At 37.5% G+C, this 24,458-nt stretch overlaps 1 protein-coding gene across 5 annotated transcripts in view; it reads right to left on the bottom strand.

The window, feature by feature from the left end:
* R3HCC1L (R3H domain and coiled-coil containing 1 like) overlaps positions 1–24,458 on the bottom strand; it is a 92,991-nt gene continuing 68,533 nt past the window's right edge. For 4 of the 5 annotated variants that reach the window (XM_059398307.1, XM_059398308.1, XM_059398310.1 and 1 more), the window contains 5 exons: positions 20,361–20,536; positions 15,450–15,520; positions 14,480–14,575; positions 13,851–13,991; positions 1–775 (listed from right to left, as the gene is read on the bottom strand). In XM_059398307.1, coding sequence (XP_059254290.1) covers positions 708–775; positions 13,851–13,991; positions 14,480–14,575; positions 15,450–15,520; positions 20,361–20,536 — 552 coding nt within the window. In that variant the 3' untranslated portion in view covers positions 1–707. Of the gene's footprint in view, positions 776–13,850; positions 13,992–14,479; positions 14,576–15,449; positions 15,521–16,325; positions 16,482–20,360; positions 20,537–24,458 lie in introns of those variants that run through there. The other variant, XM_059398311.1, reaches the window with a different exon arrangement.

Raw genomic sequence — 24,458 nt, 5'->3', positions numbered from 1 at the left:
TGTGTCATCAAATGAGCTTTAATGTCTCCCTCTCACAGCATGATAGTATTGTTTCAACTGGAACTAGCACACGGCTTCCACAGCTGACTTCCTGTGAGGACGGAGGCTGGCAGGCCCCTGGCTGCTGGAGCAGCCCCAGGCCTCAGCTCGGTCCAAACACCCACATCTGCCGCAGCTCACCCGCTCTGGAGTTCTGGAAGTGACAGTGTCGATTCTGTGAGAACCAAGTACTTTAGACACTGTTCTACCTCGGTACGAACTGCTCCCTCCACCAGCCCTCAGCTCTGTGAGGTCCGAGGGAGCACACCGCCGTTGCAAGGCCAAAATCTATCATCGCAGGTTTGAATCCTCTGTTTTATAACTTCTTCAGACATCTTAGATGCGTGAGCCAGGCTAACAATGGGACCTGCCCCACCCAGAGTGCTCTTGGAAGTCCTATCCAAGCCGGCACAAGTGAGCATCCTGCCCAGTGGCTCCCTTCTATGCCCAATACAGGAGGGTAGTTCCACAGAACTGGTTAGAAGTGAAGACGGACAGGAGCTCATCTGCTTTCTGTATCTAGTCAGTGCTTGTCTTGATGGCTTTCTCTCTTTCTTCCATTAACAAGCACTTCTGCACATACACACAACTCTAGAAGGATCCTCCTAGCTGAAGACTATGGAAATATTTTCTGAATTCATAGAACTATCCCCTTTGTTGAGTGATGTTCAAACCACAGACTGGTCTCTGCCTTCCCAGATATCTTCCCGTTGCTTGGCTTCCAGTCGTTTTCTCTCTGGAAGTAAGGACAGTGTTAGAAGTGAGAGTACCCTTCATACCACCAGGTATTCCCTTTCATCCAAATTATAAGCAAACTTTAATCACGAGACAAGGATTTCCTGGTCTTCTTGTACCTGATTCCAACAGTTAATATTTTTAACTTTCCAAGTGTTTTTTAAGTGGAAATAATGTGACTAGTACTTTATAATAAAGAGAAAGATCTAGAGCTAATAGAAATAAAAAAAGTCTGTGGAGTGGGGTGCCTGGGTGGTTCAGCAGGCTGTGTTCAACTCTTAATCTCAGGGTTGTGAGTTCAACCCACTTACTGGGTTCCACAATCCAGTCTTGCTGATAATGTATTTATTTTAATTCTACTTCTCAACTGTGTTAGTGGTTACACATAATTGCCTGTTATTCCCACTTCACTTATCTTTAAAAATATTCAACAGGGATAGAGAATATGTTTCAATATTCTTCTGCCTTCTTGCGCAAATGGAAATGGTAGCCATTTGGCTTTAGTTATATCTCCCTATTACAGTCTCACAGAAAAAATATTTCAGAGGCAAATCAAATTTCAGTATTTTCAGAACACTTTCAGGAGTCAAAAATCTTCTGGTGGGGTGCCTGGGTGACTCAGTGGGTTGAAGCCTCTGCCTTCGGCTCAGATCATGATCCCAGGGTCCTGGGATCGAGCCCCGCATCAGGCTCTCTGCTCAGCAGGGAGCCTGTTTCCCCTCCTTCTCTCTCTGCCTGTTTGTGATCTCTGTCAAATAAATAAATAAAAATCTTAAAAAAAAAAAATTTTCTGGACTGCACAATTCCCACCTGGAAAAATGACCACATATAATCAAGAGAAACAAAGAAATATTTCTAAAACCAAAACAAAAACACAAATCTAGGCAATCCATCTTCAATTTGTAACAGAGAAGCTTAGTTTCCATATAATACTTTTACCAAAACCTGAGACAATACAAACTACACATGATCTGGTGACGCAAGCACTCTGTGAAGTACCACCATACGAGCTCTAATTTCATGGCTAGTCATTCATCACCTTTACAATGAAATGTACATGATAAGCCTAAGTGCTTCCTGTTAAGGACTATTATTTCAGATAGTGCCTGTAAAAGATTTTGAAAGTCATGACCCAGGAAAATTATTAGAGAAATCAAGGGGAGTTTAGAGTTAACACTTGCTATGTTGACATACCTTTCCAAATCAGGATAATCCCTTACAAAATTCCTTTACTAAATATTTGACTGTACTTTAAGGGCAAAGAACTTGGTCAGGAAGTTGACTGGCACTTGGAAATGTGAGAAAGAGAAATTCACTGCTATTTGGGCACCACCTTGTGGCATTATCTGAATATAGCAGCAAAATTCTAACTTAAGAGACAAACCGGGGGAGGTCCAGTGGGGGGGGTGGTCGGCAATTCAAAACTGAAGGCTAATTAATTCAATGCCTTGTGACTTGGCTTTAAGATAGGCTTGAACTGGGATTGGGATTCTCCAGGGAGACAGCAGTAAGGAAAACTGGCTTCTCTAAAGGTAAATGCAATGTTGGATGAGGGGTGCCTGGGTGGCTCAGTCAGTTAAGTGTCTGACTTCAGTTCAGGTCATGACCCCGGGGTCCTGGAATGTAGCCCCTCATCACAATCAGGATCCCTGCTCAGAGGGGAGTCTGCTACTCCTTCTCCTTTTTTTTTTTTTTTTATTTGACACACAGAAAGAGAGCACAAGTAGGCAGAGAGACAGGCAGCGAGAGAGGGAAGCAGGCTCCCCACTGAGCAGAGAGCCCAATGCGGGACTCGATCCCAGGACCCTGAGATCATGACCTGAGCCGTAAGCAGAGGTTTAACCCACTGAGCCACCCAGGCGCCCTACTCCTTCTCCTTTTGCTTGCGCTCTGTCTCTAGCTTTCTCTCTCTAATAAATAAAATCTTAAAAAAAAAAAAAAAAAAAGCATCAGCAATGTCCGATGAAAGCCATCAAAAAGTGGTTCTGGATTCCTAGAAAAAGTGAAGAAACCAGGAAAGTGAAATACTAGAACTCAAATTTTTTAATAATAAGCTTAGAAATTTAAATCAGAAATGCTATCTGGGAAGTTCTAAGAAAAGAGATAGAGTAGAAGAATATAACTTCCCATAAACCACAAGTCCAAAATCAAAGCAGTTCTGAAAACAAAAAAATGTTTTTTAAAGTTTAGGGCCAAAGCTCACTTGGTGATAAAATACACTGGAAAAATAAGAGGCTACTTATAGTCTTACACATGTCATTTTATGGAACAGTCATACACTTTGTGGCAGAAATATTAATGTTAGTGTATTTGACTTTGGTGTTAGGTTATGTTGGATAACCATATTATCTTTCCAAAATTAGAAAAGTTTAGAATACTGAAACATTTTCTAGCCTGATGCTTTCTAATAAAAGATTATAGATCCCTACTGCCAAATATATGTAAATATAAGGGACAACTCCGGTGGTCAGCCATACCAGAAACCAGTGAAGACTGGGGTATGAACTGAGCACAAGGAAACGGTACTAATGTGAGGCACACATGCCAAAATTCAGAACACGAGTAGACGAGGGATTTTCAAAGAAGAAATGTAGGTATGAAGAGGCTAAGTGACTTGCCTAAGGTTACATAACCAGTGAAAAACTAAAGCTGGAACATGGATCCTTAATTCTTCAACCAGCATACTTTCTAGTGTCCTGACATCTGAAAATATGTATAAAAGGGAAAAATGAAAAAAAAAAAATGTAGTCAGAAAGATAAGGAAGCATGTCATCCCTTTATTAAAAAGAGAAAGGAAAGCAGATAATAGCTGACAGACTGCATGAAAAAAGCTCCTGTTAACTTTACCTCCAACAATTAAAAAAAGTAAACTAAGTAAAGAGAAAGCGCAACCGCAGCCATAAGGACAAGGAGCTAATGGAAGAAGAAAAGAATCTGTATGAAATGATTTAACCTACAGCACACGGGGAGCGGGCCCTACAGACTGTCATTGCCCAGTATGAGAAACCAGCTGGCAGCAATGATTCTATTAAATGAGGCGACTGAATCACCACTTATCACTGAGGGAACAAAAAGGCCTGAAGATGAAAAAGAAGGGCCGATTTGGTGTCATTTCAAAAGAAAATAAAGAAAATGGATGTAAATTAACACTTTCAAAATCTACTTCTACACCTAAAAAAATAATGGAGAAAAAAATCATCACAAAATTCCCAGGCAGCTACCTATAGAGTAATAATCAACATGAAGACTGGAAGTACAAGTCTGGTCAAACTCATCTAATTGCCTTCTTTCATGGGTTGACAGAGCTGATAGATTAAGGAGAAGTAATTTAAGTAACCTCTTAATTTTAGCAAGGTTTTAGATTTTAGGCTTACCAGGTATTTATATAATCATTAGTATCCCGGGAAATAAATAGTCTGGATCACAGAAGTGTTAAGGGGGCATTTAACAGTGGAGAGAGGAATGTTCACCAATGTATTATTAAGTGTCAACACAAAGAACTAGGTGCTACTTATTTAGCAATAGTTGGTAAACTGGTCAGTTAATCCTAGGGTTAACATTTTCATCTCTGATTAGGTCAGGGATATAAGTTTACTAAATAGAAGGCAAAGGCAAAAATATGAGTAAATACTGCATCTCAGAGTAGATGATCACATAAAGATGAAAAGAGAAACGTGGTTAGAAATGAAGGGAATTTCACGTAAGGGAAGAAAAGACACAAAAAAAATGCCACACAACCCAGATTATGAGTCAGCAATGCAACAGAGTCCTTGAAGGCAGATAATAGAATGCTTAACCAGGATTTCAAAAGGTAGCAGTTGTGATTAAATTTTTTTTATTACAGTTGACTAAGTATTCTATAGGGATGATTTTACTTTTATATTCTTAGTGATTTAATTAAGCATACTAGGGGATCAAATCATTGTTTACTTACTTTGCCTTTTAGGCCTGTGACCCAAAACATGCCTTTTAGAACCAGCCAATTAATCATTTAGCCCCAAGAGTAAAATGGAAATAAGTTATGAAATAAAATTTTGGCAGGCTCTGAAAATCAGAGAGTACCTTATTCTGAGAAGCAATGATATCTTCTATCTCCAATTATAAGCGGGAATCAAGTGTTTTAATAAATGAAACATGGGGAAATTTTACACATACTCCTGCGTCTGGTCTTTAAAAGTCAGTTTTATTGTTTTGTGTGAACCACTGGTTAAAAACATGATTAAGTCAAGTACAAAGGATCAAGGATGAACTATGCTTTGATTTCCTGCTCTCCGTGCAGCTCTGATTATGCACTCTGCTAGACTAAAAATCACTTCTCCCATGTTCTAAGACTCACACACTAAAGTTTTTATCCTCCAAATATACACACTATGATTTGCTTAAAATGATTTGGGTACTTCTTTTTTCTCAACTTGTCCCAGGGTAATGTTACTTTCTCAATCTCCTTTAAAGAAAAGGAAAAAACAACAAAAAAAACCTTTCTTACCTACTTTCTCTATTTATCTATTTACCTACCCACCTATTTATAAGTAGGTTCCATGCCCATTGTGGAGCCCAACACAGGACCTGAACTCACAACCCTGAGATCAAGACCTGTGCTGAGAGCAAGAGTCAGACACTTAACTGACTAAGCCACCCAGGCACCCCTGAATCCCCTTTTTAATTAAGGGCTTATCAAGAGTAAGAGGACCAAAGTAGGGTGAGGGAACTTACCAGGAAGTATTTAAACCTCAAAATCACAAATTCCAAATTCGTTAATTAGAAGGTTTTCACATGAAGTGTTTGACTCTGGGTTTTATAAAGAAAATTATAGAGGACTTGAAAAAGTTCAGAGTAGAATCACGAATGAAATAAGATTTATGAAGAAAAAGTGACCAATGTCTGTCATGCATTCTTCCGTCAATGAACATACACAATGAGTATCTTTTAATGAACCAGACACAATGCCAGACAGCAGAACTCCTCAAGTGGGGGTGGGCACAAAGCCTAGCTATTCTATAATACTATTTATAAAAGTACCTATATCAGGATGGCACAATGATTTCAATTTCCATGCTAATTCTGATCAAATGGCAGCGTTCAAGTCAAAACTCACAAAACACTGTCATGACTGATTAGCACTATTTGTCGCAGATGGGGAAGCTGCAGTACATACTTGTCTTCACTCTCATTTGAACACTAATTTTCTAAGAGTCACATAAACAGAAGTATCCTGAATTTGTAAAGCACCTTTCTAAATAAATGTTTTTACGTATTAACTTAGACTGTGCTCAAAAAATTCTCCAGGGTAAGTCAGGCATTCATTTTGCTTTGTTGGAAACTAGAGCACAGAGAGTATAAGAAACAAGCCCATGGCAACACAGCTGAAGTTAATGGCAAAACTCTATTACAGCCCAGGTTCCCTTATTCCTCAATAATCTGCTCTTGGCGTCTAAAGATTAGAACAGGATGGTGTCCACATGATCCCTATTTCCACAAAGGAAAAAAAGAAAAGGAAACTGGCTTAAACTATTATACAGATTTAAGTAAGACCCAGGGAAGAATTTTTTGACAGTGAAAGCTGCTTAAAAAAAAAAAAAAAGCCTGCCATATTTAACTTTCTAAAGACCTTAAAAATTCTTTTATTTTGTTTTCCCCTGGGAAAAAATGTTAATTACTCCAAAGATCTTCAAGAGGGATTATAGCAGTATAGAGAGAGCATGGGTTTTAATTAGAGAGGCCTTGGTTTAAATGCCTCCTATCAATTTACCAACTAGATAACTTTGGGCCACATAGTTAACTTCCCTGGGCCAGCTCAAAACTGGAGATACTGTCTTCCATCATGGGATTATCATAACTTACAACATTGCCTGGAGTTGTCTTCCCATCCTTCTAATCACAAAACCCCATCATGTTTTTAATCCTAAAATCTTCAGAACTAAAAACAAATAATCCAATTAAAAATGGGCAAAAGACTTGAACAGATATTTCTCCAAAGACAAAATATAGATAGGCAAAGACATGAAAAGATGCTCAACATCACTCAACCTCAGGGAAATACAAATCAAAACCACAATAAGACCATCTCATACCTGCCAGAATAGCTAAAATCAAAAAGCATAAAAAACTACACGTATTCTATCATACTCAAAGGGTCTGTCCAACAAGAAGACCTAACAATTTTAAATATCTATGCCCCTAACATGGGAGCAGCCAACTATATAAACCAATTAATAACAAAATCAAAGAAATACATCAAGAATAATACAATAATAGTAGGGGACTTTAACACTCCCCTCACTGAAATGGACAGATCATCTAAGCAAAAGGTCAACAAGGAAATAAAGGCCTTAAATGACACACCAGACCAGATGGACGTCACAGATATATTCCAACCAGGACATTCCATCCCAAAATAACAGAATACACATTCTTCTCTAGCGCACATGGAACATTCTCCAGAATAGACCACATCCTGGGTCATAAATCAGGTCTCAACCAGTATCAAAAGATTGGGATCATTCCTTGCATATTTTCATACCACAATGCTCTGAAGCTAGAACTCAATCACAAGAGGACATTGGGAAAGAACCCAAATACATGGGTCAACCAGGAAATTAAAGAAAAATTGAAAAAATTCATGGAAACAAATGACAATGAAAACACTATGGTTCAAAATCTGTGGGACACAACAAAGGCAGTCCTGAGAGGAAAATATATAGCAGTACAAGCCTTTCTCAAGAAACAAGAAAGGTCTCAAATACCTAACCCTACACCTAAAGGAGCTGGAGAAAGAACAACAAAGAAAGCCTGAACCCAAAAGGAGAAGAGAAATCATAAAAATGAGAGCAGAAATCAATGAAATAGAAACCAAAAAAAACAACAGAACATATCAACAAAACTAGGAGCTGGTTCTTTGAAAGAATTAATAAGATTGACAAATATCTGGCCAGACTTATCAAAAAGGAAAGAGAAAGAACCCAAATAAATAAAATCATGAATGAGAGAGGAGAGATCACAACAAACACCAAAGAAATACAAACAATTATAAGAACATACTATCAGCAACTCTACGCCAACAAATTTGACAATCTCGAAGAAATGGATACATTTCTAGAGACATATAAACCACCACAACAGAACCAGGAAGAAAAAGAAAACCTGAACGGACCCATAACCAGTTAGGAGATTGAAACAATCATCAAAAATCTCCAAACAAAAGTCCAGGGCCAGACGGCTTCCCAGTGGAATTCTACAAAACATTTAAAGAAGAATTAATTCCTATTTTCCTGAAACTGTTCCAAATAATAGAAATGGAAGGAAAACTTCAAAACTCATTTCAGCATCACCTTGATCCCAAAACCAGACAAGGATCCCATCAAAAAAGAGAATTACAGACCAATATCCTTGATGAACACAGATGTGAAAATTGTCACCAAAATACTGGCCAATAGGATCCAACAGTACATTAAAAGGATTATTCACCACGACCAAGTGGGATTTATTCCAGGGCTGCAAGGTTGGTTCAACATCTGCCAATCAATCAAGGTGATACAATACATTAATAAAAGAAAGAACAAGAACCATATGATACTCTCAATTAATGCTGAAAAAGCATTTGACAAAGTGCAGCATCCCTTCCCGATTAAAACTCTTCAAAGTGTAGGGATAGAGGGCACATACCTCAATATTATCAAAGCCATCTATGAAAAACCCAGTGCAAATATCATGCTCAATGGAGAAAAACTGGAAGCTTTTCCGCTAAGGGCAGGAACATGGAAGGGATGTCCATTATCACCACTGCTATTCAACATAGTACTAGAAGTCCTAGCCCCAGCAATCAGACAACAAAAAGAAATAAAAGGCATCCAAATCGGCAAAGAAGAAGTCAAACTATCACTCTTTGCAGATGATATGATACTATATGCGGAAAACCCAAAAAGACTCCACTCCAAAACTGCCAGAACTTGTACAGGAATTCAGTAAAGTGTCAGGATATAAAATCAATGCACAGAAATCAGTTGCATTTCTTTACACTAACAACAAGACAGAAGAAAGAGAAATTAAGGAGTCAATCCCATTTACAATTGCACCCCAAACCATAAGATACCTAGGAATAAACCTAACCAAAGACGCAAAGAATCTATACTCAGAAAACTATAAAGTACTCATGAAAGAAATTGAGGAAGACACAAAGCAATGGAAAAATGTTCCATGCTCCTGGATTGGAAGAATAAATATTGTGAAAATGTCTATTCTACCTAAAGCAATCTACACATTTAATGCAATCTCTATCAAAATACCATCCATTTTTTTTTTCAAAGAAATAGAACAAATAATCCTAAAATTTATATGGAACCAGAAAAGACCTCGAATAGCCAAAGGAATATTCAAAAAGAAAGCCAAAGTTGGTGGCATCACAATCCCAGACTCCAAGCTCTATTACAAAGCTGTCATCATCAAGACAGTATGGTACTGGCACAAAAACAGACACATAGATCAATGGAACAGAATAGAGAGCCCAGAAATAGACCCTCAACTCTACAGTCAACGAATCTTCAACAAAGCAGGAAGGAATGTCCAATGGAAAAAAGACAACCTCTTCAACAAATGGTGCTGGGAAAATTGGACAGCCACATGCATAAAAATGAAATTGGACTATTTCCTTACACCATACATGAAAATAGACTCAAAATGGATGAAGGACCTCAATGTGACAAAGGAATCCATCAAAATCCTTGAGGAGAACACAGGCAGCAACCTCTTTGACCTCAACCACAGCAACTTCTTCCTAGGAACATTGCCAAAGGCAACAGAAGCAAGGGCAAAAATGAACTATTGGGATTTCATCAAGATCAAAAGCTTTTGCACAGCAAAGGAAACAGTTAACAAAACCAAAAGACGACTGACAGAATGGGAGAAGATATTTGCAAACGACATATCAGATAAAGAGATTTTGGGTATCCAAAATCTATAAAGAGCTTATCAAACTCAACACCCAAAGAACAAATAATCCAATCAAAAATGGGCAGAGGACATGAACAGACATTTCTGCAAGGAAGACATCCAGATGGCCAACAGACACATGAAAAAGTGCTCCACATCACTCCGCATCAGGGAAATACAAATCAAAACCACAAAGAGATACCACCTCACATCAGTCAGAATGGCTAAAATGAACAAGTCAGGAAATGACAGATGCTGGCGAGGATGCGGAGAGAGGGGAGCCCTCCTACACTGTTGATGGAAATGCAAGCTGATGCAACCACTCTGGAAAACAGTGTGGAGGCTCCTCAAAAACCTGAAAATAGAGCTACCCTATGACCCAGCGATTGCACTACTGGGTATATATCCTAAGGATACAAACATGGTGCTCCGAAGGGGCACATGCACCCGAATGTTTATAGCAGCAATGTCCACAATAGCCAAACTATGGAAAGAACCTAGGTGTCCATCAAGAGATGAATGGATAAAGAAGATGTGGCATATATATATACACACACACATACACACAATGGAATACTATGCAACCATCAAAAGAAATGAAATCTTGCCATTTGCAATGACATGGATGGAACTAGAGGGTATTATGCTTAGTGAAATAAGTCACTCGGAGAAAGACAACTATCATGTGCTCTCCCTGATATGAGGAAGTGGAGATGCAATGTGGGGGGTTTGCGGGGTAGGAAAAGAAAAAATGAAAGAAGATGGGATTGGGGGGGTAGACAAACCATAAAAGACTCAATCTCAAAAAACAGACTGAGAGTTGCTGGGGGTAGGGGGGAAAGACGAGGGTGGTGGGGATATGGACATTGGGGAGGGTATGTGCTATGATGAGTGCTGTGAAATGTGTAAACCTGGCGATTCACAGACCTGTACCCCTGGGGATAAAAATATATTATATGTTTATTAAAAAATTTAAAAATAAAAAACTACACGTGTTGGTAAGGATGTGGAGAAATAGGAACCCATGTGCACTGTTGGTGGGAATGCAAACTGGGGCAGCCACTATGGAAGACAGTGTGAAGATTCCTTGAAACATTAAAAATAGAACTACCATATGACCCAGTAATCACACAACTGGGTACTTACCCAAAGATTTTTAAAAAACACTAATTAGATAGGATACATGCACCCCTATGTTTACTGCAGCATTATTTACATTAGCCAAATTAAGAAGTAGCCCAAGCATCCATCAGTAGATGAATGGATAAAGAAGAGGTGATGTGTGTATATATATATATATATATATATATATACACACACACACACAATGGAGATTATTGAGCCATAAAAAAGGATGAAATCTTGCCATTTGCAACAACATGGATGGAGCTAGAGACTGTAATGTTCTAGCATTATTTCTGTAATGTAAAGCAGAAGAAAAGCATATGATTTTGCACTCATATGTGGAATTTAAGAAACAAACCAAAGAACTAAGGGAGACAAACCCTTGTCTCTTTTGAGACAAACCCAAAAAACAGATTATTAACTACAGAGAACAAACTGATAGTTACCAGAGGGGCGTGGCATGGCGGGCAGTGGAGGGGTGGTGGTGGTGGGGAGGGATAGGTGAAACAGGTGGTGGAGATTAAGAGTACATTTATCTTGATGAGGACTGAGTAATGTATAGAACTGTTGAATCACAGTATCAGATGCCTGAAACGAATTTAACACTGTACATTATATTGGAATTTTTAAAAATTCTTCAGAACGGAAGTGAGAAGAGAAACAACTGCTTAAAATCATACTTTCTTTCTTACTCAAGGCAGATATCCTCACCTGATTTTAAGTCTTAAGTCAAGAACAAAATTTTCCCATCTGTCTAATTCTCCCAAATAAGAGCACAATGCTAGAGGACAGGTGCCTAGTGAAATGCCAAATAGAGTATTACAGTAAATTTAAAATAAAAAAAAGTACTGATAAAAAATACGCACTGGAATCTGTGTTAGGCTCACCATATAAATAATATTTCCACTATTACTAAGAACAGCAGCAGCTAACATTCATCATATACTTATTACAGGCCAAGAGAAACAGGAGAGCATGCATTCTGATGGGTTCTGAAAATGACTAAGCACTCCTTGTGAATTATCTCACTTTATTTCCATTTTATGGATGAGGAAACAGAGGCCTCCAGAGAGTAAGTACTCTGTCCAAGGTCACACAGCCAGTAAATGGTAGAACTCAGAGTAGACGTAGACAGTCTGATTACAGAATCTAATGTTATCCACTATGCTGTATGGACCCCTCCCCCTCCAGTAGAAGAAGATCTGGACAAAAAGAACTGTTCTGTTTAATACGTAAATGGTACTTTTAATTTCCACAGGAAAAGATAATTTCCCCCCCCCCCTTTTTTTTTTTAAGAAAAAACTCTTTTAAGTGAGCAGTCTTGGGCTCTACACAGGCAAGTACAAGAATATCTGCCTAATGCATAAAGAAGTCAGAAAGAGATATATCAGGAATTTTTCATATACGTTTTCTCAGATATGAAGAATGGGAGAGCTGTGAAGCATAATAAAGAATCTTCTATAATCTGTATAGCCTCAGCACCAATGGATAAGAGGAACTTATCACAGGGAGTCTCCATTCACAACTAAAGGCCTTCTTTAAAAAAGTAATTAACAGGACACTCACTGAGCGATTTTTACTTGCATCACTGAACTGCCCATTGGTTAAGTGAGCATTTAAAACAAATACTTCAAATGAAGCTGCATGCCACTGTGTTTACAGAAAAACAGAGAGCAGTCCTCCAGACGATCCCTGTGCAGCATTCCTGCTGCAGTACACGGAGCATTCCAGTTAAGGTGACACACAGGGTAGGGAAGCATGAGACATTGCACAGTCGAATCTTCTCTCTCACTGAGCTTCTGAGATCATTGTGGTTATCACAGAGAAAGCACTTTCCTCAGAGATAACCAACTACTAAAGGGTCTTATGACACATTTACCTTTACTCTAGTTCTATTACTGCCATCTATAAAAAAACAGTTTCTGTATAGTCTGTAAAGGGCCTCTGAGTGAACATGCATTGGAAAAATCAAAACTGCCTCATTTTAATCATTAAGGCTTCAAAAATTAGTTGGGTTCCACACTGAAACTCTAGCACCTGCCATGACACACTCTGTCACTGGTTATCTGGCCAGTGCAGCTGAGAGTCCCCAAGCCGCCTGCTATCACCACAGGAGAGTGGACAGGAAGTATTAATGGCCTTGTTAGACCGGCAATAAACAAGGAGTTTGAAACTTCAATTCGTTTAATGGAAAAATGAAGTTACTTTTTGGTAAGTGGAATTTTCAGAATAAATTGCCTTTACAGATTCCACAGATCGTGAGCTAAGGCAATGAGACTGTCTAAAGCCTGGAAGGTTGATAAAAAGTACTTAAGTGTAAAGCCAGAATCCCAGGCCCTTACATATAAGTCAACAGCCTAGAAAGAGGGAAGAGAGAGATTTTAACTTAACCTCAATTCCAAACTACAGGGAAAGAAAAACCCTGCTGTGGATCAATGGAAATATTTTCTAAGAACTCATAGGTACTGCAAAATAATCAGAAGATAGGTTTATCTAGATGTACTCTAATGAGCCACTCAAGACTGTCTTTAGAGAAAAAAATACCTCCTATAGTAACTACCATCCATGTCAGTCGCTGGCTTTTCCTTAATCTGTCTTCTACCTGCAATCTAAATCATCAGACAATATCATGGCAATCATGGCCCTGTAAAACCAGAGCAAATGTTTAATGCCTGGGAGACTCCTATGTCTTCACAGGAAAATTTTGCTCAGACTTTGGAGCAAGAACTACAGAAAAAGCCCTGGCGAGCTGAAAAGGCCCAACCTATCTCTGGGAAAACAACAGTTAAGAGCATGGAGTAGGATGCCTTGTCTGTGGAATAGGAAGACAAATCCTGAAATGCCTTCCCCCTAAATATACAGCATGAAAACAATTTCAATAAACTTGGGAGGCTTCTAGGAAATGGAAATGACAAAATGGAATGGGCTTCATTCATTTTTTTTAAACGCATGCCTTATATATAGTGAGCTCTATAGAACTAGAGAGGTCTAGAGAGCTAGAGAGGAACGCCATCACTTCAACTCACCTCGGGCTTCCTGCAGTTTCTTGAGCTCTGCTTCCCTTGCCGTTTTGCTCTGCTTACTTCGAACCCCAAGGGCACTGATGACTAACCTTCTGGCTAGGGCTGCTGAAGTTTCAGGACGCTCCTTTGCTGGCTGCAGGAACTCTGAACAGGAAAAGGGGGGGGCAGTAGGAGGGAGTAAGAAGAGAAAGCACTCTAGCGCCAAATGATTTAACTCTGTAATTAACATATAAAACAGACTAACAAGGGCTGCCTTAGCAGTAATTAATACAGGCCAATAGATGATGCTCAGAGGAAACTAGCAAGGCAAAACACAAACAACCCTGGCTTCGTTATCTATATTAACACAATTTCTACAGTGACCCTTGGAAACAGGTCAACAGTGAGGTAAACCAGATAAGGATGTCATCAGAAAATGGTTGCTGCATTGATTGGCCATCTATCTCTCTCTCTCTAAGTGGCTGCACAGATGCCTTATTTCCAACATAGCCTTTTGTCTTTTCTTTAAAAACATACTTCGTTTAACACTGAAAATAAAAGTGGTATGTCTTTAGAACTCCAGATGAGGTACAAGTGCTATAAAAAACAATCACACAACTATCACAAGAAAAAGCCCGAGATTATAGGCTCACCAGCATAAGCTCTAGCTTTGGCCTTGGCTGCTCTTGTGGCCTGTGACAAGGGCCGGATTTTCACCATGGTATGTTTACTACCCAGAGCATCACGAGCTGCAAAGAGGAATAAATACAAGAAAATAGAAGATATGAGGAAGAGTGATAAAAGGAAAATTTAAGGCTAGCTCTCAGAAAATATTTCCTAGGTGTCTAGATGTTCCGCTTTATTAATTTTTTCATGGCAAACAAAAGAGATGGTCAGCTCCAAAAAATCCATAAGCAGCTTGGCAAATGATTATTTTAGATCAGGGATCAACGAAAGATGGTTCTGTGACCAAATCTAGCCAGCCACCTGTTCTTGTGACATTTTACTGAAATAGAGCCACTTCTATTCATTTGAATACTGTTCAGGGATGCTTTCTTGAACAACAGCAGAATTAAGTAGTGACAGAGACTTTCCACCCTAAAATATTTACTACCTGGCCCGTTATAGTTTGCAGACCCCTGTTCTAGGTGGTTCAGACAGGAACCAACATCTCTAACATCTTTTGAATGCCTCTGTATCACATCTTTCATGAGGCTAATGATGTAAGTGAAAAGGAAGCAAGTATTATAATCTCTCAGGATCAAGGCCTACTTCAAATTCATTTGTCTGGGTGGAAAAAAAAATCACAACATTTCTAAGATTCAGTCACACTGGCTTCTTAAATTTCTACCTATTATCTGTTTATGTATGATCGGAACGGACAGTTACACAGCACATAACCCTGGAAGGAGTTGGCTCTCTCTCCAAATTGCTATTGGATTAAGGTGAAAGGGAGAGGGAAAGCACACCGGTACAAAGTACTGTGCCTCAAAAACCTGCATCTGCCATTCACCTACACTGGCTGGATAATATGCCAGTTGCTAGAATAAAAGGGAAATCAGAACAAGTAGCAAGAGAAAACAGACAATAAGGAAAGACCACAGAAATCCACTAGGTGAATACCTGTAATCGGACTGGAGAATACTCCTAGGGCATGTGTGTCATCCACCCACTTAATATCAAAACCTTTCTTTCTGCAACAAAACAACACAATTTTATTTCTTAAAATAAAATTTACTTTTATGAAACATCTTTCAAATAGAGTCTCATAAAGCATTTCATGAGGAGATAAACACTCAACGAGCGCACAGGTGGAATGGGGATAATGCCACAAAAAACAGTTTGGAGGACAGAAGAAGCCACTGAATTTTAAAAGCAATAATACCACTCTAAAGAACTACCTGGCAGTATTTTACATTCCCAGCCAGTTATAGACATCAACTAATTAATCTCCGCATGTCCCTTGGGGAGGCAAAGTGTTTATCACACTATTCACAAGAGATGCTCTTATGGGCACAGAACAAGAAGAGGTCAAAGGAGGACGCAGAGAAGTGGCGGAAGAATATTGGAAGAGGAGGGAGACAGGGAAGGTCACCTGGATTTAAGGCAAATGTAGCCTCACGGACAGAGACAGAGAGGGACACAGGTCATTCAAAGCAAGAAACAAATAAGAAAGAAACCCCCAAAAAACAAAACAAACAAACAAAAAAACCCAAGAAATTGAGAAAAAAGACAACTATAATCAGAGAGGATGAGCTATTATTTCGAGTGGTAGAAAGGAAGTAAAGGGAGAACAGGAAAGAACTGTGGCAAACTCAGAACAATTCAGGATAATTAAGATATCAAGATCAGAGAAACATCAGATGGGATTAGAATCAAAACAATGACCATTAAAAACACATTTATTTTGGAGCAGAGCTATTACATAGTGAACAGAATGACTATCAAAATGATGGCATTAGTTTTTCAGAAGGGAACTTAAAAACTGCTCATACATACATTCAACATAGTTCTGTAGAAAGGACATGGGGTTGGAGGGTCGGATACAAAAGGACTCAGGGCTCTGCCACCTTGAGTTCTTGGGCAGATTGACTTCTCTTGAAGCTAGGTCTGCTTATCCGTAGAAAAGGGCATAGCACCTTCCAAACAGAGTTACTGTGAAAATGGAAATGAGATCATCTGTGACAAGGCAAAGAGCACAGTGCTGAGGACTTACAGGCCTTTAATAAATGAACAGTGCTCATTATTTTTTATGAGTAATAACAATATTCATTAGGAAGATTATTAATATTGATAAAAAATGGTGACTAAAATATAAAGTTGACTTGGGTATTTGACTCTCAGACATTATTGTAGGCTTCTGCACCGTGACCTTGACTTTATTTTTATAAAGCACTATAAAGAAAGAAAAAGAAACAACAGCTAAAATATCTTCCTTCAGTCAAGAAAAAAATTCCTTTGAGGAAAAAAGGAATGAAGGAGGCTTTGAAGGTTAGAGAATTTCCTGAATGTAAGAGTAAGTTTGACCATGGCTTAAAATGACCACAGGGGTTGGAGACTGAAAAAGTTCAATAGCAGAAGAGCCTGTATAATAAGAGTTTACAAAAAGCTTAGAAAAAGACCTTAGATGGGATCTGGAGAGTCTTTTAGACTTTGGAATTTCATAATCCTTTAAAATGTTTCTCTTCTTTTGGGAATGTTTTTGGGTTTGATAGAAAAATGGTCTTGCAGGTAAGATTAGGAAGAAATAAAGCAAAAGTTAATAATTCATAAGAATTAACTAGCCTTTAGTAGGAAATTCTAGACATCAATAAAACTAATCCTTGGTTTTAAAAATCATCATTACTAATAACAATCTAAGGTAGTACTAATTTGAGATTTAAGCTCATTGACTGGTTTTTAAAATCCATTAGGCACTTTATATGGAACAGGCCCTGATATAGGGTCTGAACATGTTAATGAATTTGACTGACTAACCAAACCTATATATTTAGCGGAAAGTCTACGGAAAGATTAACTGTTCTCTGGGATCCAGTTACCCTCTTATTTCTTTTAGCTATAGAACTGATATCCTCCCCCATCCAAATTTAAGTGAGGTACTTGGCTGCTAGCTAATTTTGCCTATTCTAAGAATTTCATAGAAAAACAGGGTGCTTTTTTAAAAGATTTTATTTATTTGCAAGGAAGAGAGAAAATGAGCAGTTGGGGGGACACAGAGGGAGAAGGAGAGAGAAGCAGACCCTACTGAGCAGGGACCCTGATGCAGGGCTCTCTCTCATGACCTGAACTGAAGGCAGTCACTTAACCAAATGATTCACTCAGGTGCCCCATGTTTTCATACATAAAATTTCACTGAATACAATCATGCTCATGCTGCTTTTATGCAATGATGGCAGAGTTGCCTAAAATATTTCCTATCTGGCTCTTTAAGAAAAAGTGGGAGGTTAAATCCTGATGCAGAATCTAACAAATTCAAGATCTATATGAACTGAATTTTAAATGTACATTTGTAGTACGAGACAAAAGACCTAGTTCATTTTTAGTATCAGGACGAGAATGTTAAAGTATAATCCTTCTTCGTATTGACTTCTTCCAGATCCTGAAGATCTTTTCTTTAATAACTTTCTTTCTGAAGCTTGTTTTTTATTGTTTCTTTATTCCTAAAGCTTGTTTTCTTCTTATAAGCTAAAGATACAAAGGTATACTTGATTCTTTATCTTGTCCTATATGTGTATGAATTATATACATAACAAGAGTTAGTGGAATTGTTTTCAAATGGTTTATATCAGTTTTAATTTGTATTTTCATTACGTAATTTACTAAAATTAAAACAATGAAAAATGAGTGTGAAAAAGAAAAGATGCTGTGTCTATAAAAACTTAACTGAATGCTGTGGAACAGCAGAGAATGGTGAAGTCACTAAAAAATCCAAAAATGACTATCAATTATGTTTGGGCAAAACAGCTATAAAGGACAGAAAACATTTTAATCTATAAAGAGTAAGCACTCAGATGCCTCTAAAGGTACTTTAAAGTTCTCATTCCACTTTAATTGATATGTTATGAGGAAAACATACAAGAACTCTTCTATCAATAGGCCAGTAACTTGAAAGAAAAAAAAAGGCCTTGGCACCACATCAAAAACTGGCAAGTGACTAGACATTTATATGTGTTGTTAAAATAAACTAGTTGAGACAGAGAACAATCATTTTTTATCATTCTCCACTTGACTATTTCTATCTCAGTGGTCAAAATAACCTCTAATCAGTAATTTAATTTACAGTGCTGCTGAACTCTTCGGGCCCTTGGGCCTGGCAGAAGAAAACACATATCCTCTCAGGAGAAATCCTCTTCTTCTACTGTAGAATTCAATTCCCATAAATAAAATTCCAAGGAAAACAGTTGGCTCACAATAAAAAATATTACTAAACCTGAGAATTTGCAGAAGCAGAACTAAAAAGACTTCAGGTAAAGGCATTACCAGACACAGACCATAGAAGGTCTATGTTTAATACATTTAAGAAATATTTTAAATCTTGAAAATATTTTAGAAAAAAAATAAGAAACTAAAAAATGACCACAAAGATTTTAAAGAGAAATAGAGAACTTAGAAAAATGAAAAACAAAAAATGAAATTTAAATATTCAATGGACAGATTTAACAGCAAATTAAACACAGCTGAAGAAAGAAATCAGTGAACTGGAAATTAGAACTAAGGAAACGATTCAGAATGTATCAGAGACAAACAGAAAATATAAAAGAGAGGTAACATTAGGATTAAGTGAGAAGGTCTAATATATATTTTCTTGACATCTTAGAGAACATAAAAGAGAAAGACTGACACAAAGGAACGTAACCTGAAGAGATAACTATGTGTTCTCCAAGACCAATGAAAAATACTTAGTGATTTAAGAAGCTCAAATACTCTCAAGAAGAGTAAATTTTTAAAAACACAAAGCCACATCACACTAAAATGTACAACACAAGACAAAGAGAAACCCCTAAGAGCATCCAAAGAGAAAAGAGAGATTACATTCAGAAGCAACGGTTGTGAACTTTCAGCTGGCTTCTTATTTTCCACAGAGAAAGCCAGGAGATGGTAGACTAAATCTGCACATTTCTGAGAGAAAAATGACTGCCAACCTAGAATTCTATACCTAGCAAACATGTCTTTCAAAAACAAAGTTGAAATAATGCCATTAAAAAAACAAAACCCAATTCAGTCTGTTGATGGCTGACTGTTACTAAATTAAATGGTAAAAGAGTATGTTCCATGCAAAAAGAAAATGATTTCAGATGGAAGATATGAGCTGCAAGAGGTATAAATGAAGAACACAGAAACTGGATAAATCTGAATGCTGACTCTATAAAAGAGTAACAGCAAATAATGGGAGTTTAAAAAGAAAAAAAATTTTTTTTAAATAGTCTCCATAGCATATAGTTGGGAGTGGTGGAAAGGGAGGGAATGGAATTGGGAAATGGAGTTAAAAAGCCCTTATAGTGTTTGGAAAGAGTGTAAAAACATTAACTTTAGCCATTGGTAAGTTAAGCATGCATTTTGTAATTTCTAAAGTAACCACCAAAGAATAGAAACAGCGTATCATTTCCAAACAAAATAGAATGAGAAAAAAATACCTCATCAATCCAAAAGAAGGCAAGAAAGAAGAGAAATAGATGAAACAAGTAAACACAAAAAAAGATGGCAGGCATATATCCAAATACATCAATAATTATAATTATTATAATTATAAATGGATTAAACACACCATGAAGACATCCAGAAGTCATAATCGAAGACATTCTTCTTAAATGCCCAAAATGGGGTCTAGAGAGACTATTTGGAATTTTTAAAGAACTTAGAAGAAGACAGACTTGATACAGAAGATTTCTAATGGACTTGGAAAAGACAATAAACAAAACTGATGCTAAAGTAAACAATAGGGAATATGCAAACAAGAGATGGTTTTTCAGAAGACATATTAAGAAAACTTCATCTCACCTTCCCAAACATGCCCAACTATTTGCAAATACTTACTGATAACTGCAGAAAACCCGCAGGAGGTCTTCAGTACGAAATTCTTGGGGGAAGTCATAAATTTCAATAACATGTGGAAATTCACAGTCACTGAGGTCAATATCAGAAACTTCATGGTTGTAATAATCAAATCTAGGTTCCTGGATGCTTTTTCTGTTCTTCATATTCCCTGATAACTAGAGAAGAAGAAGCATATAATTGACAGTTACATCAAGTCAGAGCACTATAAAATATCCTACCATATATAAATGATCCTTCCTTGTCTCCATATTCCAATTCCTTAATCTTTAACAGTGTCTCTGTATTAATGCTATTCACAAATACAAATACACAAATACAACAATGACCAGAAGTCTATCATCCAGTTTATATTAACATGAAGAATACTTTAAAAAGGTGTTGAAATTCCAACAAAGATAGGCAATGCATGAAACTTCACTTGCATCTATCAACCAGAGTGTGAGAAAATGTAGACTGATTAATGTGGTGAGTTAAAAATGTACATCTTGGAAAATGAATTTCAGAAAATAGCTGAAGAGATGAATTAATAACATTTGCTTTATTTGGCCTTACTGATCAGGCTCATCTCATAGTTTCTTTTCTGGAAGTAAACAAAAACAAACAAGAAATTTTTAAAATGAAAACACTTTGTTAGCCTACCTTTTCTTACATGTAGCTTACAAAGGAATTTGTTAAGACAAATGTGAGTGGCAGAAGTAATTATATTTAAGGTCTCTAACATGACAGTTACCTACAGGAATTCCCACATCACAGATTAGTTAAAAAAAAATTAACAGTAATGAAAAATACTCAAAATTCTACTATTCTAAAGAAAACTGAAGGCTATTAACTATTTCACACTTCTGGAAGCAGAAGGGAAGGGGAAAAAATGGAATATGGCATCAAAGCCAAGACAGTTCTTTGTCATTCACCTGCTATAAAACCTAGGGGCTAGTACTGATCACCCAAAGCCTTCGGACCTCAGAGTATCTTCTCCCTGTTAATCAGAAGTCCAACTAGCAGTGGTGGGCGGAAGGGGAGAGTCCAACTAGGTCTCTTCCAGCTTTTCCCTCGTTTATACTATGCCTTACTGCCCATCAAATGAGGAAATGAGAATTTGCAATGCCAAGGATACATCTCCGATTCAAGAATTTATTTGGGAGGAAGAGGAGAGGGAAAGTGATATAGGTAGAATTAACAAAAATGTTTATTCATTGCTGTACCTCTGGTTCCTTTTCTCCATTAAGCTTTAGTTTACATTTAAAAAAAACAGGAATAATAATAGCACCTATACCTCACAGATAGGTATGTAGATTAAATGATATGTACGTGCTCAGCACACTAAGTATAACACTTATATAATACTAAGTATTCAATGAATTCAACCCACTTAATTAAATTTTAACTGAGTACTGAATGTATTACAGGCCAAGTGCCATATTTCCACTCTGCTTAGGATGCAGAAAGCAGAAAGAGAATTATTCCTTCCACCATAACAATGAGAAAAGATTAGGTGATCCATAAAATAGTAGCTTTTCTTGAACTCACCAGACCACTGAGCATGCGAGACGATCAAAAAAACTGAAATCCCAAGAGTGGCAAAATCCCTCCAAACAGAAATAGAACACAGAAACTGCTTTGCCACTGACAGATCATGGTCAAAGAAGTGGGCACTACAAAAGCGGGCAAGAAGAAATCAGCTAAACCTAACAAATCCTTAAAAGCCTAAAGGGGGCTGGTCTATCAGTTTAAGAGAACTGTCCCAGAAACAAGGAAGGTCAGTAGTCATTTCCAACTCCATCCTGATGTCAGTGCCACACTATCCTGATTACTGTAGTTTTTTAATAGATTTTGAAATCAGAAAGTTTTATCTTCCTATTTTGTCCTGCTTTTTCAAAATCATTTTGGCTATTCTAGTCTCTTAGATTTCCATATAAATCTGAGGATCAGTTTGCCAGTTTCTGCCCCAAAAGGGGAGGGGGGTAGCTAGGATTTGCTGAATATGCACATCAATTTGAGAAGTATCTCAACAGTAAAAAGAAAAGATGAACATGGGATAGCTTTCCGTTTACTTAGGTCTTCTTTAATTTCTTCCAACAATATTTTGTAGTTTCTGGAGCACAAGTTTCATATTCCTTTTGTTAAATTTATTCCTAAATAGTTTTTAAATGCAATTGTAAATGGAACTGTTTTCCTAATTTCATTTTTGGATTTCTGGCATTAACTTTTTGAGGTACTTTGTAAAAAACAAAATAAATCACTGCATGTCTGTGCATTTATAAACTGGGGCTAAATAATGCATTGTGAGACATAAACAATGCATGACTACAAAATGCCTTGGAATTATAAACCCTAAGAACTGATTATAAAGAGGAAGGAAAGGGGCGCCTGGGTGGCTCAGTCAGTTAAGTGTCTGCCTTCCGCTCAGGTCACGATCTCAGGATGGGATCAGGCTCCAAGCCCAGTTATCAGGCTCCTTGCTCAGCAGGAAGACTACTTCTCCCTATTCCTGTCCCTCTGCCTGTAGCTCCCCCTGCTTGTGCTCTCTCCCTCTGTCAAATAAATAAAATCTTAAAAAATAAATAAAATAAATAAAATAAAAAATGGCCTGCCAAGAACATCTGTTTATGGTCCTTTGCTCTAATCTACTCAGCAAAACTGAACTTAACATACTTATATTCCATTTCTAAGGAAACTGCTGAGTGTTTTGGCTTCTGGGACTGGTTAAACACAAAGTGTTAATAATAACAAAACACAATTCTTATTCTATATTTTATAACAATAGATATAAAGCCTGCAAATTAGATACTCCTGACTAGTTTTTCCTATCAGACACCACTATTATCAGGGATTCCTAACTTTTCCAAGGAGGAGAAAGAACTTCATTTCATTTCCCCACGGCACTGATATTGGTGAGGTCAGTTTACGTTTCTACCAGTAACACATTTTTTTTGGTTATGGTATGGTGGTAGGTAGGAGGCCATACTTTTAATGCCACTTTCTCTCCTGAGAATCCCAGCCAAACATGACAGGGAGCCTTGAAAGAGTAAAGGAGAGAGAAGTTTGTGACACTGAAGAGGGAAATGTCTAAGAGAACAATACGGAATGAAGTGAAGATCAGAGCAAGACTGTGAAGGGAAGCGAGGGGGCGGGGCCGCTGTCAGCGGATTAGACAGGGCAATACAGACAGCTTTAAGGAGAGGCTCTAAGCTTTCACACACCAATTACATAGATACACCTGCAGCAGACCTGCACAGCCCAGCACGGTAGCTGCCAGCCACTTGTGGCCACTGAAAACTTGAAAACTGTGGCTAATCTAAATTGAGATGTATTTTATACATAAAATACACATCAGGTTCCAAAGACAATACAAAAAATAAAATATCTCAATAATTTCTTATGTTGATTACATGTTGAAATGATATTCTGGGTATATTATTAGATGACACTCCTCTTAATGTGCCCACTAGAAAATTTGTAATCATATACATGGTTCCTATTTGTAGCCTGCATCATATTTCTATTAGACAACTGAAACATTTACTCTAAGTCACATGTAATAGAACAAGTATCTGCTATACTGTCAATGTGAAACCTTCATATTTTAAGACCTACATATGTATTTTTCTTTCTGATGACTAAGAAATGTTTGATAGAGCAATAGAGGTTTTGAATTTGATTCATTCTAATCTCTCTATTAGACCAAGGGAATAAAATAACTCAGAGCAAATAATTTTGAGTTATGAATCACAAACATTTTAGGTTTTTGTTTTGTTTTGTTTTGTTTTTTGCCAGTGGTCTGTCTTGTTTATTTATAAAGTGTAAGTAAAATGTGAGTATTCCTTCATAGGCATAACCAGCTTCCATATTCAGCTAAATTAAAATCATCTTCCCCAAAGTGAGGGTTTTTAAGACTCTTAAAGCCTAATAGTCTGGTCTTAAAAACAAGTCTGTAAAATAGTACCTGACTTGCTATGACTTAATTGCCTTGATCCCTTTTTATAGAGGAAAAAAAAAGGGTGGGAAGAGTAGGTCAATCAGGCATGGATCCTTGAGCTTTTTATTTTTTGTTGTTTTTTGTTTGATCCTTGGTTCTTT

This window comes from Mustela nigripes, chromosome 4 (assembly GCF_022355385.1).
Source record: "Mustela nigripes isolate SB6536 chromosome 4, MUSNIG.SB6536, whole genome shotgun sequence".
Taxonomy (NCBI): Eukaryota; Metazoa; Chordata; class Mammalia; order Carnivora; family Mustelidae; genus Mustela; species Mustela nigripes.
The sequence above is the reverse complement of the archived record's forward strand: the minus strand, read 5'-3'. Positions and strand labels throughout refer to the sequence as shown.